The 18,153-nt window shown below is 45.6% G+C and overlaps 1 protein-coding gene across 2 annotated transcripts in view; it reads left to right on the top strand.

The window, feature by feature from the left end:
* Positions 1-803: 803 nt before the first annotated feature.
* KLF7 (KLF transcription factor 7) overlaps positions 804-18,153 on the top strand; it is a 59,826-nt gene continuing 42,476 nt past the window's right edge. For both annotated transcript variants that reach the window (XR_011904354.1, XM_072342190.1), the window contains exon 1: positions 804-1,219. Coding sequence is in view for 1 of the 2 variants with exons in the window: in XM_072342190.1 (XP_072198291.1) it covers positions 1,118-1,219 (102 nt within the window). In the remaining variant the exon portion in view is untranslated. The remainder of the gene's footprint in view (positions 1,220-18,153) is intronic.

Raw genomic sequence — 18,153 nt, 5'->3', positions numbered from 1 at the left:
GTTAACATGGCCTCAATCTTGGAAAAGGCAGTTTGTCTTCGCCACCAAGAAAGACGACATACCACGAACTAATTAACACTGATGAGTTTTGCTGCCTCGCGTTCTCCCACCAGTCGGGCAGGACACGCAGCAGGACACGCAGGACGAGACGTGCCGTCAGGGGCCCCGCACTACGGCGGCCGCTCGCGAAGCCAGCGGTGTGCTCAGACACCTCGGTCCCCTCCCCGTCCAGCCGCCCCGACCTCCCCCTCACGCCGCACGCCCAGCGCCGGGGAGTGGCACGGCGGGGAGTGGCACGGCGGCCTCCCGCCCCGCGGCCGCTCAAGAGCGGCGGATTTCTGCTGAACGCGGCAAAAGCCGCGAGCCCGAGACGCGTGGGGAGCCCCGCGCCGCCCCTCGCACTGCCGCCGCCGCTCGCACCGCCGCCCCGTTATATAGCACCCTAAAAATAGCTCGCCGCGCGCCGCCCCACGAGCGGCGGGGAGAAGGCGGGAGCCTCGCCGCCGGCCAATCCACGAGCAGCCTGCGGTTAAACCCCGCCCCCGAGGCCCTCCTCGCGCTTCCATTGGGCTGCTGCGACACCCGGAGCGAGGCGGCCCCGCCCTCCCCGCCCCGCCGTTTACCCTACATGGTCACGCGCTGCCTGAGTGGGCTACGCGCGGGGGTGGGCGGGGCGGCCGTCAGGCGGCGGCGGGCGGGGGGGGGTCGGGCCGGGTTTGCCGAGGGAGGGTGACAGGGAACCGGGCGGGGGGGCCCGAAAATAAAGCGGGGAGGGGGCGGGGAGGGCGGTGCGAGCGCGCATGGCCGCGGTGGTGGGGAAGGGGACGGGGACGTGCCCCGGTGCGGCGGGCGCGGGGTGCTCGGAGCGCGGCCGCCTCGGCCCGGCCCCGCGTCCCTCCGCGCTGACCGCCCGCCTCTCCTTCCCTCTCCTCTTTTATTTTTTTTCTTTTTTTCTCTCTTTTTTTTTTTTTGAAGTGTGACTGAAACAAAACAAAGCAAAAGGGACGCTGGATCTATCATTGGTTGCTTTTCCTCCTCTTTTTTTTATGATCCCAAACACCCCCCTCCAGAGCAAACAAACACACACAAAGCAGAGCAGGGGCCGGCCGGCAGCAGCATGGATGTCTTGGCTAGTTATAGTATATTCCAGGAACTGCAGCTTGTCCACGACACCGGCTACTTCTCAGCTTTGCCATCCTTGGAGGAGAACTGGCAGCAGGTGAATGCTTTACGTTACTCCTGTAAATCTCTTAAGTGCAGGCAGTCGGTGCCTCGGGGCTGCGCTTCTGCCTTTATTTCAGTTTTTGTTCTCTGATTCAGGGTTGGTTGTTTTCCTTTTGTTTTTCACTTTTTTTTTTTTTTGTCCTTTTTTTTTCTTTTTTTCTGCGTGTGTAGAGCTGTTTGTTTCTCTCTTTTTGCCACGGCCAGCTGAGCAGCCCGTGCAGCCCTGCCTGCCCGCAGCTGTCCGAGCACCTGAGGCCCGGTGACAGCCACCAGGTCTGCCTTTGTCACCGCTCCTGCTTTTATTTCCTTTCGTTTTGAGCTTAGTTTTATATATATATATATTTATATTTTTTTTTTTTCTCGTTGTTTTTGTTCTTTTAAGTGAGGCTGATCACTTCCAGCCAGTGCTGACAGCTGGCAGCTGGTGGAAACGGAGTAGATCATTCTTATTTTCAGGTAATTAGTACATGTCAATAAAAATCCTAGCTGAAAGCAGAAGCGGGGGCGGGCAGGTGCATGGAGGCAAAAGCTTCGAGGCTGAATTCTATAAGCAGGGGGCAACTCATTTTTATTCTTTTTCTCCTTTTATTTTTGGAACACGAGGAGAAGTGCACGCTTCTTGCTGTGCCTTGAGACAATGCCGCCTCTGGCTGGTTCCCATAAACCAGTGCCTTCTGCTTACAGGCAGGAAGAATCAGGGTACTTCTAAAGGTGGAAATCAAGTATTACGAATCTATTGAAGTGATGACCGGTGACAGAAAGGAGCCGTATAAAATTAACGATGAGCCCAAATGAATAGACCTAGAAACAGTTATCTGCCAGGGTAGGGGAGGAAAAGGAAGGCAGCATTCCTGCCTGTAGCCCTGTGTATGGAGGTGATTTTCTGGCAGAAGTGACACGCCAGATGGAATCCTCTAAACTGGTGTCTCTTTAACAGAAAAAATGTGCTCGTGAGTAAGAATAGTGGAGTGTGGCTGGAATGACATGTGGTGCTAATGCCACGCACAGACCATGGCACCATCAGCTCAGAAATAATGGGCCACTGGGTTTTGTCTCACAAGCACTCGCATTAGTCATGGCTAGTGTAAGGGCAGCGTGTGTTAGTCCTGCAGCAAGTGACAGTGTGGAACGCTTATTTAATTTTCTTTACAAGCATGTGTGCAGGGAGAAATGTGGCTGGTCAGGCTGTAGCTTTGTCATCTAGCTGTGCTGTGGCTGGATCTTTAAAGGTTTGCCCTAGTAAAATTGTTTTGGCTTCAGCTTTGTGTGCGCACACACCTACAAGAGGTTTACCAACAGCTGTGTGTGAACACATCCAGGATTTAATGTGCAAAATGACCGATCCAACTTTGCTTTTTCCTCCAAGGGGGTGGGGATGCTTTTGGTTATTAATATTCAGCTCGACGTCCATAGTGGTCACATCTGCTTTCCTTTCATAATTTTAACACGCTAATTAAACTGAAGAGGTTGATATAATTTCATTAAAAAAAATAATAATAATTTCATAGCATTGTTGTTGTTGGATTGGCTACATATTAGTAACAGCCTGGGAAGACCAGAAAGAGATAATCTGTTGACATAGCCAGCATGCTTTAGGCAGTACTGTGTGTGATACTCTGTCTCCTGCTGCCTTCTTTTATGTGTGGCAGAGCAGTGGTTTGTTTGATACGGAACAAAGTAGCTACCCTAGCCTACTTGTAGTGTTGCAGAATTTAAATGTAACGCTTTCCTGCTTAAACCCCACTGACTCTCAGCATATTTGGAAAGCAAAGCTGAGAAAAAATTACTACGTTTTCCCTTGTTTCCCCTCAGATCTTCCAAGCAGTGCCCAGTGTTTCATAATACATCCTGTATTTACAATTTGTTTTTCTTCCCTGTTGCTGCCTGGACTCTCCTTGCAAACGATGGGGGAGCAAAGCTGGTGGGAGCAGCTGCCGTCTCTGTACTGAGCATGCTGCCACATGGGCTTGGCAGACCCACTGACATAGAGACCCCAATTTCAGTCACTTGTGAATGGAGCCAGGTCTTAGGGATTTAGCAGCTTTAGGACACATTACACATGTGTGGGTGTGCACCTAAAGGCATCCCTAAAAGCTGTCAGGGCAGTGACCAAGCCCTGTACAAAGCACTGAGGATGAGGGCAGCAGCTTTATTTCTGAGCAAAGGTGCTTGAATGGGTCTTGCCTCCACTCCCATGAAGAGCTCTAATGCAAGACCTGAGCTCCATGGCAGCTGCAGAGCAGTGCTTCTGGCAGCAGCAAAGCCATGTCCCCAGGAGATTACTTCAAAGTCTCTTAAATGGGGGGAAGTAGTTGTGTGGGTCAAGAGCAGTCTTCCTGGTCAGGCTGTGAGCTCAGGTTGTTCTGTGCTTAGCAGGCTGTTGGCCCTCTGTGGAGAGGGGTTAGTCCACATCAATTGCTGTTGCTAGAAGTAGAGTCTCTTCTGATACTATAAAAGATGTGTGTGCCCCACTGAAAATCTGAGAGCGCTCTGTCATGAGAGTGTTGCCACAGGCCTGACTCCCTGTTCTCCTGGCTTGGGATCACGCTTTTGTAGCTGAGGATTTCACAGCTGGGCAGTTGCTCATATTTCCGATTGTGAAACACCATCACTCAGAGAGGGCACTGACAGGCAGCAACAGGCAGGTTGCTAAATGCTGGCATGTGGTCAGCTGATCTCTCCCTTTTCCCTTTCCCACTACAAGAGAAACGTGAGCAAATTTGGCATTTACACTTTTGACAGCATTGGAGCTGGATGAGAGCAGCCCAAAATATGTACAACACAAGGGAATTTTGTCATCTTTTCTGCACTTTTCCTTTTCAGGAGGAAAAAATACAAAAAGCCATCACTCCATCCCAGACGCATTTTACATAATTAACATAGAAATATCTGGAGTGAAGCTGGAATGGAATCCATGATGTGTTTTACATTATTTTAAAACAGGTGGTGGTGAGAAGGGGGATGCTTGGGGTTTAGGCAAGAAAATGCTTGGTTTTACTGTGTTGGCTTTGGCTGTCCTCCTTCAGCTAAAGAGCTTGTGAGGTTAGGAGTGTTTTGGAGTGGAGGTTGGGATGTAATAAGTCACGCAGCTTCATCAGGAGAGAGAGAACTTTGTTTAGTCTCTTCAAGCAGCATTGCACAGCCACAGCACTAGGAGAGATAAAAGAAAGAGGTGGGTTGTGCTTTGAAAAATCAGGCATTTGCTGTACACCAGCTGGCTGGTATCTCAGTATCTGTCTGTTTGTGCCTGGTGCTCTATCCTTGAAGTAATGTGAACCGTCTGGGCTGCTCTCGTCCCTGTGAGCTGACTCCGCATTTCAGAATCCATCTGGAGGTAGATTTCAGCACTTGTGCGGCTGCTGCCCTGCAGCATGAGCTTTGGTCACACGCCGTTGCTCACCAGGAGTAGGTGTCTGATGTGGCATCCTCAAGACTGAAACTAAGCTGCAGGGAGAGCAGCATGAGGATGGGGAGACCCCTGTGGCTCTGTACAGAAGGAAGTGGGCAGAAGGCTGGTTTTGAGGGAGAAGGCTGAAAGGAGTCTATCCCATGTAGCTGCATGTGGTCCTGCTGCCATTGGGCTGGGTTGTAAAGTGAGGACTGGCAGGGGCTGGACCTGGGGCTTCAGCTTGTTCTTCATGCTGTGCCCTCCCAGCAGTGTTTGAGGAGTTATTAAAAATCAGTGTGTGGAGGGCACCTACAGTAGTTGGGTATGTCTCTTCTAAGTGTGGAATTTCAAACTTCAAGCTGCGCCTACTGCCCTGTCCCTTTCGAGGACTCTGGGCTCATCATCTCTCTGTGGACAAGAGGTCTTCTGGGAATGCGTTCTGGGGCTCTCTTCATTTTCTGTGCAGGCCATGGTGTACTCTCTAGCATGTGATTTCCAGAGCACAACAAGTGGGTAGCTGCACGGGGCCACCGTGTATGTGGTTGATTCAGAAGTTTAAAATCTGCAGGGTTTGAGTGTCATATTCTGGATTATACTGCAAGCCAGCCAGCCTTTTCCACATGTATCATTGGGAAGAACAGATCTTTTTGGTGAGAACAGCATTGTATAGTTGAACTGATAAGGTTTCCTCTTACCTTGGCTGACCCAGTAGCTCTCAACTACAGCAAGCCCTGATCCTTCAAAGGGGGATGTACATTTCCTGAAAGCATAGAATCAAGGAAACCTTTGTTTTGCCCTTGACTCTGTGATATAGCTTTCTTTGTGTATTTTTAATCCTGTTTTATCTTGTTCTGAAATGGCTGACACGAATGATGCTGAGGTATGGTCTTTGTGGGGTGGGGAGGCTGAAATGACCCATCCTGGCAGAGGGCCTGGAGACCCCAGTGCTGTGTGAGAGCAGAGAATCCCGAAGTGACTAATCTAGTGCAACTCTTATACCTTAATGCTGACTTCTACTTGTCAGACAAGATCATTTGGGGGCCTGTAGGAAAAGTTTCCATGCTACTGGAAAGGCATAAATGACACTGGAAAATAGTCCTGCCTCCCCATCATCTCCATTATTCTAGATTAATGGCATAGTTGGCCACCACATAAACTAAAACATCTCTTTTAATATTGCTATTTCATCTTGGGTCTAGCCACTGTGCAACACATTTCTTAAGTGATTATTGTACATCATGCATCTTGAATATAACTTGTAGAAATGGTTGACTTCCAAGAACAGCCACATGTGTAAGGCAGTGTATTTCAGACTCGAGCACCAGTCTATGCTCTCTGCTTGCTCCGTATGCTGAAAGCAAGCTCCTGTCATCCTGTAGAAGGAGATGGAGAAAAGGAAAGACAAATGGGAAACTGCTGTCCATATTGTTTTCTGATTCCCCTTAATTACAGAATCTGCTGTTATAAATCATTAAAGCACTGTGAAAGTGTAGAGCCCTGCAATCCGTGCTACAAGTGTTTAATAGTTGATTGTGTGTGTGACTTATGACAAATGATTTTGAAATGGAGTATATACCTGTAAGCAATACAGAGTCATGAGGATACTGAACTTCAATATATTTCTTCTTATTTGTTTGGGATTTATTCACCCCCACACCTCTCAACCCACCATTGTCTTTATGTTGTAATAGGCAGTACATAGATTTGAGTAGGCTACATAAATATCAAGATATATAGCCAGTCTGCAATGCGGTATTTCCATGTGGAAGTAACAGAAGCTCTTCAGTATAATGCAGTAATTACACACTGAAGTTTCTGAGTTTAGTGAGCTTAGTGGGGTTTTTTTCTGGATACTGCCATATTTTTACGCTGAGAAAGCTCCAGTGCATTGGTTCTCCATTCTGCACTATAACACGTGGTACAGGAATGTAAGAAGGAAGCTGTTTCTGTATGACTCTGTAGCTACACATGGCCTACTTTGATTGTGTTTGTCCTTAGAAAAAAGGGATATTGCTGACTGGTGGAGCAGTGTTGGTGTTCAGTATGTTGGGCAGTCGTGTAATAGTACACCTCATACCAAATCTGTCACATCCTGCAAAAGGGTGGAAATACTTTTGATCACAACACTCAAAGCTTTTTAAAAATTATTCACAAGAATCGTAACTGATAGAAGTCTTATTTAAGATGGTAAAGCTGAATTCTGGAGAATTAAGAAAGGTTTTCAAGAGTGATGCTAAATCCCTCTTACTTTCCTCTCTGTTCCTCTCTTGTTGTACTAGATAGGGGACAGAAAGACAGAGTTCGGATCTGCTTTAAGTGTATTCCCCAGCTTGATGCTGTTATATTTGAGACCATCCTGGTTTTTTTCTGTTGACTTCAGTCTTGATGGGCACTACACATGTTTGAGTGTCTCTTGGCTGTGCTTCATTCCCAGCATCACCACTTCAAAGCTTCAAAAGTCATATGCTTGGTTCGCAAAGCACTGAGATGGTCTGTAAAGACACAGGCTTTAAAAAAACACCTGTGATATTCCTTCTACTTCTCTTGCTTCTAAGCCACTGAAGAATTGTCCTGTTGTCTTTTGTTTACTTTTAATGTTTTAATATTTTTCATTGTATTGATAAGCTGCTCTGGTGCTCTTAGTTATTTGAAATAGGTACCTGCTCTCTCTTTGTTCTCGCATGATGGATCCTTTCCAATCCAGAGTGTTTCCGCTCAGTGAAACTGTGTATTCATTACATGTGGTGTTGTTTAGAGAAGTATTAAGATGCATGTGGTATACTTTGCAATGTACACTAAAGAGTCTGAGTCACACACAGATAGCGTATTAATGCTTGGTGAAGGTCCCACAGACATTCTCATTTAAGTGTCATAATGGTTTTGAACACAAGGCTTTTAGACCATGTCTGACACATCCTAATCCTGTTGGTTATTTGCCAGTGTTGTGGACCTGCGTGCAAATCTAGGGCTTAAATCACACGAGGGTGCCAACAGCCCCTTCTCAGCAAGGGGTAGGGAGGTAGCTGAGAATAGAAGTGAGTCCGGGAGACAATGTGATTGATGGGGGGGCATGCAAAGGAGAAGGACACTGGCTTGTGAGAGGCTTTTCTGAGAGAGTCCAATTCGTGTCCTGATTTGCAAATACTGCCCTTAAATTTACAGCCTCCCAAGGTCGATTTTAAATGCACACTGGAATAAGGTTGACATTTGACCGTGATGGAGCCTGTAAATCAACGTGCTTTGACATAAACTGCAATCAGTGAAATTATCTCCATCTATATAATTAAAAAACAAACAACAAAGCCAAAAAAAAACATACCACAAGCAAGGTTTGTGCTTTTTGGATGGGATCATCTTGCCTACCTGCTGTCTTTGGAGCTCTTGCACTGCAACGTTTTTCCTATGCAACTGAGTAAAGTGACTGGAAATCAAAGTGAAAGCGACTGTTTGTTTGGATTGTGCAGTGAGGAAAATGCATGCAGCGTGACAAGTAAATTAGATTTTAAAAATGCTTTCACTACTAATAGGCTACTATGCTGTTAGGCATTTGGTTTTAATCCTGACTCTTCAGCGGGTATGCTTCATTTCCAAGAAGGAGAGTTCTTGGGTTGCAAACATTTGCCATTTGTACCCCTTGCTGACTTGTCTTGCCTCCAGTCTGGGAGGGGAATCAGCATCCTGCTTTGTACTGGTGGGGGTGAGGTAGGGGACTGCCTTTAATTGCCTTCTGCTGTTCAAGGGTGCTAAATGGAAAACAAAGGTTCCAGCAAGCAAAGGCTACAGTGAGAATGTTTGATAGGTGGAGAAGGGGAGAGAGAGCTGCCCCTGTCTGCTTGTTTTTTATACTTTCATCACAGCCTTAGGTGTGATGTTAGAGACTTTTCTGCTTGATTCAGGTCTGGCCCTGCACATCAGCTCTTGGGTATGTGAAACTTTGGATGGTGGTGTGGTGGTTCCAAAACTCATGTATTCTAATAAAATGCTTTAGATTTTTTTATTTTTATTTTTATTTTTATTTTTATTTTTTTTTTTTTTCAGCTGCAGACAGATTGTTAGCAAATTTTTCAACTTGGGCTACTTTATAGAGGCTTTCCTCAGGGCCTGTCCCTATTTCTAATGTGGGAGACTTGGTTTGGCACCTTCTTTTGTGTTGTCCTGTGACCCTAAAACTTGATTCATTTTTCCCAGCTAGTATTGATTTGCTTAATAAAAGATAACTGGGTTCATTGCAGCCTGTGACTCTGCATTGTTTGAGCACTGCAGCCACAGCACCATGTGATGCCATAAGCAGTGTCTGACCGCTTCTGGTCCATAACCAGAACAGGTACAAATCTGGTGAGGCATACAGATGCACGAGCTGTGTGACCAGGGTGCAGCCACTTGTCCCCATCACCTCCTCACAGCTGATGGTCACTCTTTTCCCCACTGAGCTCTACTCATATGGGTATCCTCACAGCCAGGTGCAAGGTGCTGTGTCATCTTTTGGGTGAGGGTTCTGTGCTCATCCTGTCTGGGCACCCCTGGTCCACTGCTGGTTCTGAAGTGCTTCACATCTAGAATACAGTGGCTCAGAGGCTTTGATCTTTTACTTGTGGCTTAAAGGGTCACAGCTCTGCTGTGCTTGCTGTCTGCTGTGAAAAGTACTTCATGATGCTTGTTTGGAGGTTGTTTTTGTCTTTTCTTTCTTTTGGCCTTCCATGTCAGTCTGGAAAATTTACGCTGCTCTGAAGGAAACGTTCCACTCATCTGCAAGCTACTACAGCTGCTGCATGAGTAATAAAACAAGAAAGGAAGGGACAGAGAAGAAAGATGGGAGCTGGTGTTTCATATGGAAACCATCAGGACAGAAATGGCTTTGTTTCCGACACGTGGACAGCGGAAAGACTGCGTTTGCTGCTCAATAGAAAGTCTGTGCCAGTGAAAAGAGACCTCCCTCATCAGTGACTAGATCAGCTGGGGAGGAATGTCAGCATCTCTTTTTAAAATTTGTCTACATTTTAAAATAATCAGGGCAAAGCAATGGGCACTGGGATGACTGATGGAGAGTGTGACCAGTTTGGGTGGAACAGCTCTTTTCCATCTCCGTATGCTGCTGCTATTCCAGTCACAGATGTTCATAAGCTGTGCCAGCACCTCAAAATGGATGTGAACATTGAAAGGTTGCTGTACTTCAGGCAAGGTGCTCATTGTTTTTATGTGGTTTAGGTTTGTGGTCTTTTGGGATAGTGTAAAGTTGTGTTTGTAGGCTTTCCTAGACATCTGAGGAAACCAGAAGCTTGTTTTTGGTGTTAAGAAACACGCTTCTGATGTAACCAGAAACCTCCAGTGTTGAAGCATTAAGGTGAAAGAGCAGGAGGAGTTGCAGTCGCATAGTGAGAGGAAGGTTTCTGCCTGATTAGTCCAGGAGAAAAGTATCAGAGATCTCCTATCTTGAAAGAAGAGGTTGATGGCTTCAAGTGCTGAACCAACCCAATGAAAGGGACTTTAAGGTGTTTTGATGCAGTTAGGGAATTTTAGGATAACTGCATGTCATCTGGTATTTTGCAAGAACAGCCTAGGATAGGGAAACTAATCTTCCAAGAATCAAATGCCTGTTCAGCTGGATGCTGAATGATTCCTAGGTTGAAGACTCCACTGGGACTGTCTCAGGTGGATTTTCTTCATACAGTGAAAGCTAGTTCAACTGCCAGGCCTCGTAATGTAGGATTTTCTTTGAGCAAGCTGCATCTCTCATCAGATGTTATGCTGTGAGAAGGAGGGAATTTCTGTCTCTTTTCCTTTTCTGTATGTTTAAGTGGGAAAGGTTAAGAAAACCTTTGACATCTAGTTCTGAACTCCTTTTTCTCTTTAAAAGTGAAAAGTAGTTCTCACATCACATGAGGGTTTTGGATCAGTTGGTGAGTCAGATCCTGGCTGATGCAAACTGATGCAGATCTGCCAAAGTCACGGTGGTGATACACAGATTTACACTGGCCCAGCATCTACGAAGTCACTTGACACGTTGGAGGAGAATGGTCTGTACAAATCCAGAATATTGTCCGGATGTGGAATAAATACCAGGATATGGGCACAAAGCAGCACACCCATTTAATGATTCGATTAAAACAGCATTGTTGCTCTATGGCTCTCATAAATGTGCTTCAAATGTTACTGGGGAGGAGATAGTCTCAAGAGCCATAATGAGGGGGTCTGTTTTTTGAAATGTTGTGCAGTGGGCAACTAAATTATGCCCTGACTGTACTGGCTTATTTCTGTTTTATAGTGAGTGTGGCCTTAGGCATCTTATAAATACTATTTCTCCCCCTACTTTCAGCTAATATATAATGGAAACTCTGCTGGAAAGAAATTTTTTCTCCATCCAAAAGTGTCTATGAAACATAATGCAGCATGGTTCGTTTGCTTTGTTTTTTTCAAATGAAGAACGCATGGAGGTGGGAAGGGAAGAGATGTTTCTAAGCATGCTCCCCCCCAGCACTGCAGAGTAGGTCGATAGCTGGTGTGGGCTTTGCTCCTCCCAGGACAGTGATACCTGTTTGGGAAACAGGTAGGTGAGAGAGGTCTCTAAGCACTCTCAGTGCAAGGGAAGATGGAAGGATCCATGTAGGGGAAACAGTTGATCACAGCTTGAACCTCTGATTAACCATCTGAGGCAAGCGATGCATCAGCTGGGGAAGCACAGGTGAAGGTAATCCAGCTGTGCTTCTGGAAGTGGTGGAGCTTGACTCCACCTCTCCCAGATCCCATTTAAGGGCTGACCACCACTAAAGTAAGATTACTTTCTGGAGGTTGCTGACTTGTGGAGTTCTTGTGGCACCTATTTTGCAGGCTTCAGAGTTGGTGAGTCCTTTTCCTTAGTTACCCTCTGTCTCTTTATTCTGACTATATTTGTACTATTCTAACTGTATGTTATACTTGTATTATTTCAACTGTATGATACCATACTTGTATTATTTCCACTGTACTATCCCACACTGATTTACTCTCAGACTTTCATATTCAGCAGTGGGAACCAACCTGAAAGTGGGTGTAAATGTTCTCCTGCAGCTTTTTGTGTTATTCTGTGGGCAGTTTCTTTAAGGGATCAGATAAACAAGCAGAATGACATTTTGATCTTAAAATTGGCTTCTATAAGTAAATCTGCTTCACGACCTTTTTGCTGCATTTTAGTCATGCCAGAAAGCTGTGGTATAGGCACGAGTCACCTGAAGGCAGGGCCTTGTGTGTGCATGTATGGGTGGCCAGATGAGCACTTTATTTTGAGAACCCATTGCACACATGCGTTGTGCTAGGTTGGAAGAGAGGCCAAGCTTGTGGAGGTGGGGCTTCTTCCTAGGCTTACTGAAATCAAATGTGATTCTGTGTCATGTCATGAAGTGCTATGACATAGAGAGAGTATGAGGCTGAATTCTTCCAGCAGAGTGGCCTCTGATGTTGAGTAAGATTGTATGAGAGCTTATGTTCAGTGGCAGGGGGGGTGGAATCTGAATGGCAAATTCTGAAGACAAATGAAGTTCAACAGCAGAGTACACAGAACATGTGGTGAAAATGCATTTTCTGTCACTACCTTCATCCAGTATCAATTAACTGTGCATATAAGCAGGTCTGGTCCATTGCTAATTTCAGGTTTTTTTCCAAATTGTTAATTGGCAGTTCTACTAATTTGGGTATTTCTACTCCCAAAATGAGCACAGAAAAAAATAATCTGATACATCATGAAATTCTTTTGCCTGGATGCCATTTCTTACTGTATGCCTGGGTGCTTCTTCCTCATCTCATTGGAAATCCACCTAGTGTGAGACCCTGCTTTCCTTGGGAGCATGGGCTGAAACCTCATCTGGGGGAAAAATATCTAAAAACCTGTTTTCCTTCCTACTTGAATCTACTTCTTCACTGTCCTGTATTCTCTCATTTGTCCACGAGCAATTTCATTGCTTTGTTTGGTTTTTTTATCCAATCCATAAAAGAATGAAGTGATGCTTTTTACCGTCTCTATCTATATTAACTCTTTCAAGCATTTTCATCTAAATGTAAAGTGAGACTTCCTCTCATTGACTGGAGATTATAATACTGACTGTGCAGCAGACATGAAGGATAGTAATAAATGTGAATGTCCCTTTCAATTTTGTCATACTTTCCATCTTGGTGTTCCCTCTAGTTTTCCTGTATATCAGATGCTAAGCGTGTGTCCTCCAAACCATGCTGGTCTTTGCTGTCTTATCTGCTCAGGATCTCTTTTCAGCCCAACTGGATCTCAGCTTTGTAGTTAGTGTGTGCTCTGTTGCTATTTCTTCTATAAATGCATTAATTTATCTTTTTCCAAATTCAGACTGAAGGATTTGGTTTCCCACCCCCGTGTGTGTTTCTTTGTATACACTCTCTCTCTGGTGGCATCACAAAAATACAAACAAACAAAAAGCACCATGAAAAAGCCTTTAGCCATACACTGTTTGTGCCCTTTTCCCTGCTTTCTTCACAGTGGGAGCTTTTTATCAGTTTCCTTAGGTTTTTGGATTGTTTTTATTAAGATGTCTTTTAAAGCAGGGGATGCAATCCATCAAGTAAATGGAAACAAAAAAGAAATGATGTCAAGTTTTGCTTGTTTGCTTAATGAAACAGATCAAAACTCAAGTGGATGAAGTCAAAATTGTGTTTATGGTTGTATGTGATGGTAGCTGATCAGAGTGGTTATTGACAGCAGGCAGTGGCGAGCCTCAGCATTTTAGAGTCTAAAAACAAATACAGGTATGGGTTTGAAGATTGCGAGGTTAGTAGTGATGGGAAGAGTAGTTGCTGCCCCTTGTTCAGAAAACAGCATATGTGTGCCAGAAGCTGAAGGTGGCTGGTTTTCTTGATTGTGGCTCATTAGAAAAGCTGCTTGAATTTCTGTGACACCTCTGTCCTGCCCAACAGCAAAAGGAGTGGTGTGGGCAGGGTCCCAGCATGACCCCAGTGCTTAGGAGGTGGTGCCTCTTAATGGCTGTGGGCAAGGTGGCTCTATGGGGCCATGGGAGAGCATGTTGGGCTTGCAGCACCCTCGTGCTGATCCTGCAGCAGAGGAAAGATGCTGTCAGCAGTGTGAGGAGCTTGGAAGGCATCACTGGGAGCATACATTTTCCTGGACTTTTACGTGGGCTCATCCTGTGAACCTGTGAACATGATTCTGGATGCTGGCTGCCATTAAGAACCCTTCTTGGTGTTTTCACTGGCTCGCTGCATGGCCTCAGTCCCTGCAACACCGAATGGCACCATTTCCACCTCCTCTGTGGCCGTTGTTGCTGAGTCAGTGCTGGGCAGGCAGCTTGGCCTTGTCCCAAGGCTGCTGGAAGCAATGGAAATAATTCCCTCGCATCCGAGTGAGCTCTGGACTGGATCCAAGAGAGGCAGGACTGGTACATCCTGGCCATACCACTGTAAAGGAAGATTTGAGGAAGCTGCTAGCTGGAGGCACGCTTGAGATGCAGGGGAGCACTGAGTGCCATGAGCTGTGCTGAGCTCGGCTGCTTGCCCTGCGCTCAAGGCCTTCCTGATCTGTTTGTCCACTTTGCTGCTTTTTTAACCATTGCTGCTCCTTTGGGGCAGCTCAGGATGCTTGCAGAGGAGGCTTGCAAAGAAGTATTTTCAGAGCGTTTTGGAGGATGTGTGATTCCCCTTCCTTCCTGCACAGGAGGAATACTACTCAACCCATAGAGTCTGCTGTGGTTGTAGCAAAGCAGTGGGGCCTCACTCAACAGTAATGAGCAGCACAGCTGGTTGTGGGCTGCAGAGTTGTGATGGTTTTATCTACGTTGTGCCTCTGTGAAAACTGTTCACAAAAACTGTAATCATTCTCTTTCCCCCCCACCCCCCCTCCCCCCCCACAGCAAGTTTCTAAGAATGTTGTCCTTGAAGAATGTGAGAGGATACAAAATAACATGTTAATCAATGCCCGGCTGGCCTTGGGACTGTAACTGTGTTCTTTTAGAAGTGCAGGTATCAGGTGTACAAAACAGGGTCTTGCCTGGGAATTAGCGACTTTCTCAAGCACAAGCGTTTCACAAACAGCACAGAGGTGAGCACCTTCTAAGGATGTTTGCGCAGAACACAATGGTTGTGAAGAAATAGGTTCTTCACAATGCACAGTTGCAGATGTTCTTGCAGGCAAGCATGCAAAAACCCAAATGTTTTAATGGTAATTAAGGAGTAAAAGAGAATAAAGGAGCTGCTACAATTAGGCACCACGTGACATCATCCTTATGAGCTGATGGCGTGATTGCATTGCTCCACATCCCTGGTGTATTATTCCACTTAATGACTTCCAGGTGGAGTTGAAAAAAAGAAGTGTGTGCAGAAAATCGTCTTTCTGTTGAGATACTAATCAATACAAAAGTTTAAGTTCAGAGATAAAATATGAACAAGAAAACTGGAAAAGCAGTACTCTTTGTGCATACCTGTATTTCAGCACCAGGAGCCAACAGTGAGGAAGGACTTTCTCCTTCACCCACCTGTGCCAGTGGATTTGTGTGGTCTGGGGCAGTAACGTTTCCTAGCAGTACCCTGGTGAGTCAGAGGACTGACATCTACAGTCTTTGAGAGTTGCCTTTTCGAGGCTCAGATTTTCCAAGAGCAATGACGTAGCTGTTTCAGCAAAGCAAAGTGCATTTGCTTCCATCCAAGACCCAGGGTTTTAGAGCACTGAGATGTCTGTTTGATACGATGACTGAGCTTTGATCACATAGGATGCTTCAGTCGATGCTCACAGAGAGCTGTAGGTGCCCGTTTTCCTGGCTGGGAAATTGGGGTACCTAAATACTCAGTTGTCAAAAGGGGAAGCTGAGAGAGGAGCCTGGAAAGGCTACCGGTTCCCTGATCTCTATTTTTAATTAAATTCTTTTTGCCATTGTCTTTCCTGGCAGTTTAGCTGGTGGAATGTGGTCTAGCAGAGGAATTTTTGGCTGCAGACTTGACAGGAATATTTTTCTGGGCCAAATTCTTGCTTAGTGTAAATTAAGATAACTCCACTAGTTATGATTACAGTTCTAGTGATTTACTCCTCTCTGTGAGAATCTGGCCCTGGCTTGCAGACAGTGGGCAGTGTCATATAATTTGTTCTTTTTAATTTTAGTCTGTCTAGACACTTGTACAGCACCCCTTTCTGGGAGAGCTTTATGCCAGCAGCTCTGGAGCAGCATCACACTTTTCTGATGAGTAAACCTTTGTAAATACAATGTAGAGACACATAGTGAGTTCAAGTCTTTTACCTTTCTTGTGCGGTATTTGGCTTTGATGGTCTTTGTGTTTTTAGGTCAGAGAGGTGGCAGGATTTCTTTCCAGTGGAGGGGAAAATCAAGTCTGTTGTTTTCCCAGGTTTTTGACCATGTCCAAGCCGAGTGCTGAAGAAAGACAACTGCTGCAGATGCATCATTTCTGTGGTGCTTTTTCTTTTAGCTTCTCTGTTGTGTTTTTTCCTTCACAAGCCACCTGGGATGGTACACACACACACACACACACACACACACACACACACACACACTGCTGCCCTTCCTTCCACTTGGCTTGTGGAGTATGCAGGGCCCCATTTTTTACCAAATCCTCAGATTTGCTGGCCATTCTTGAGCAGATGATTAGCTATAAGTGTTTTTCTCCCTTTCCATTCTCTTGCCAGTTCCTGAACTACTTGTCAGGACTGTCTGTAAACTCTCTTTGTGAAGAGCCAAACACAGAAGGGCCATGACTCTGACCAGGACTTGGCAGTGGTAGTGATGTGTACCCTTCTACTACTGCTCCTCCTGATTGAATCCAAACACACTTAACTCAGCCCCTAGTCCCCAAAATATTTTTACAAGATTTGCTATTCATAAAGTCCCACCCTCTGCAATCATGTTATTGTTAACTGCCTACATCTATGTGTCTGTCCCCAGCCCATGAAGAAAAGGCTTTTTGTAGCTGCAAAGAAAGGCCTGAAGATAGGAATCTTAAAGCAGTTAAAAGTAAGATTTCTTTTTGAAAACAAAACCAACCCAAAACATAATACACAAAATATGTATGGCTTTCCACCTGAGCTTGATCAATACTGACAGAGCGGCGTTTTCCCAGGAAAGCAGCTTGCGTGGTAATGGGTAAGAGATTCTTTGTGTGGTGTAATGATTTTGAGAGACATTTCCCCTGTGAACTGCTGCCACATTTGCACCCCTTCCCCCATGGTCGGCAGAGGCAGGAACACATGACCAGCTGTGTGTAAGCCATTGCTGTGTTAATAATGCTGCTGTATTGATCAAATTGGGCTTCTTTGTCACTGGGGACATCTGGGGGGATTTGTACAGACTCTTAAGGCTATGCCTCCTAAAGAGCATTTTCCAGTCTTTTTCACTGGGCGAAGGGTGTGCTGTGCTTTTTGTCCTAGCCTGCAGAATAGTGCTTTCAAAAGATTTCATGGTGTCCCACCACCCATTGCCTTTCTTTTCTGCTATCACAGCTTCCACTTCACTGCTACTCAGATCTGGCCATGTCTCAGGCTTCTTGTTGCAGCAAGATCTGGTTCTCTGCCCTTGGAGAGCTCCTTGTGGCTGTAAGCTCTGCTGCTTCTGGAATGTGAATAAACAGAGTTACGGGAACAGGAGAGGCTTCCTCTTTGCTTAGAAAGTGAGCAAAACATCAGTAAGAATGCGGCAGAGAAGGAAAACATGTGTAGGGTGGTTTTGTTTCCCTGCCTCCCCCTCCAGGCTGATATTTGTGACCTTGTTAAGGAGGTCCGTGACCACGGAGGCTGCACGTGGTCATTTTTAAGTGTAAGGAAAAAGGAAATGTGGCTTTTATTTTTTCATCTGATAAATTGCCAATTGCAGGTCTTACTTACGGAACACTCTGAGTAGGCTGAGAAGAACATGATCACCTTGATATTATATTTATGAGTAAAAATGGTAAGAGGCAAGGAAAGCTCTTAGCTCGCATGTAAAGAAGACTTTTAATGCAGTTTTTGCTTCCAGGAGTGCATCATTACTTCTGGTGGAGTAGGGACACATTAGCATCTTCAGAGGAGGAGTGGAACACCTCAGGGAGCACCCAGGGGCTTGCAGGGTCAATTTGACTTCATGCTTTTCTGACACATATTGTGCATTCAGTGCTGTGGTGATGGGAGATCTGCAGAGCTGGGTATACCTGTGGTCTGACAGGAAGGGTTAGAGATGTAGAGTGGATGAAATCCCTCTGAGCATTGCTCTTATGATGGGAAGCATTGCTGAGGCGCTCATACTGTCCTCCTGAATGTGTTGAAAAGGGCTATTTTAGACTTCTGGAGGGACTTGGGATGGCAAAAGTTGTGAATAGTGTTTGAAATATTGCATTCTGGATGTGCTGGTTCTACTAGCATATAGTGTTAGCAATAGCTAAGACAGCGTGTTTTGAGCTTGTTTCTCTCCCTTTCTGAATCCTCATTTGTGGACTGTGGGACTGAAACAAATCCCTCCAGCAGCCTCAGCTACCACCACAAGGAATTTTGGCTCTCACTTCAGCACTGATATCACTGCAGCCGCCTGGGAAGCGGTGGGAGGAGAAGAAGCAAAGGC

Source organism: Excalfactoria chinensis, chromosome 7 (genome assembly GCF_039878825.1).
Source record: "Excalfactoria chinensis isolate bCotChi1 chromosome 7, bCotChi1.hap2, whole genome shotgun sequence".
Taxonomy (NCBI): Eukaryota; Metazoa; Chordata; class Aves; order Galliformes; family Phasianidae; genus Excalfactoria; species Excalfactoria chinensis.
The sequence above is the reverse complement of the archived record's forward strand: the minus strand, read 5'-3'. Positions and strand labels throughout refer to the sequence as shown.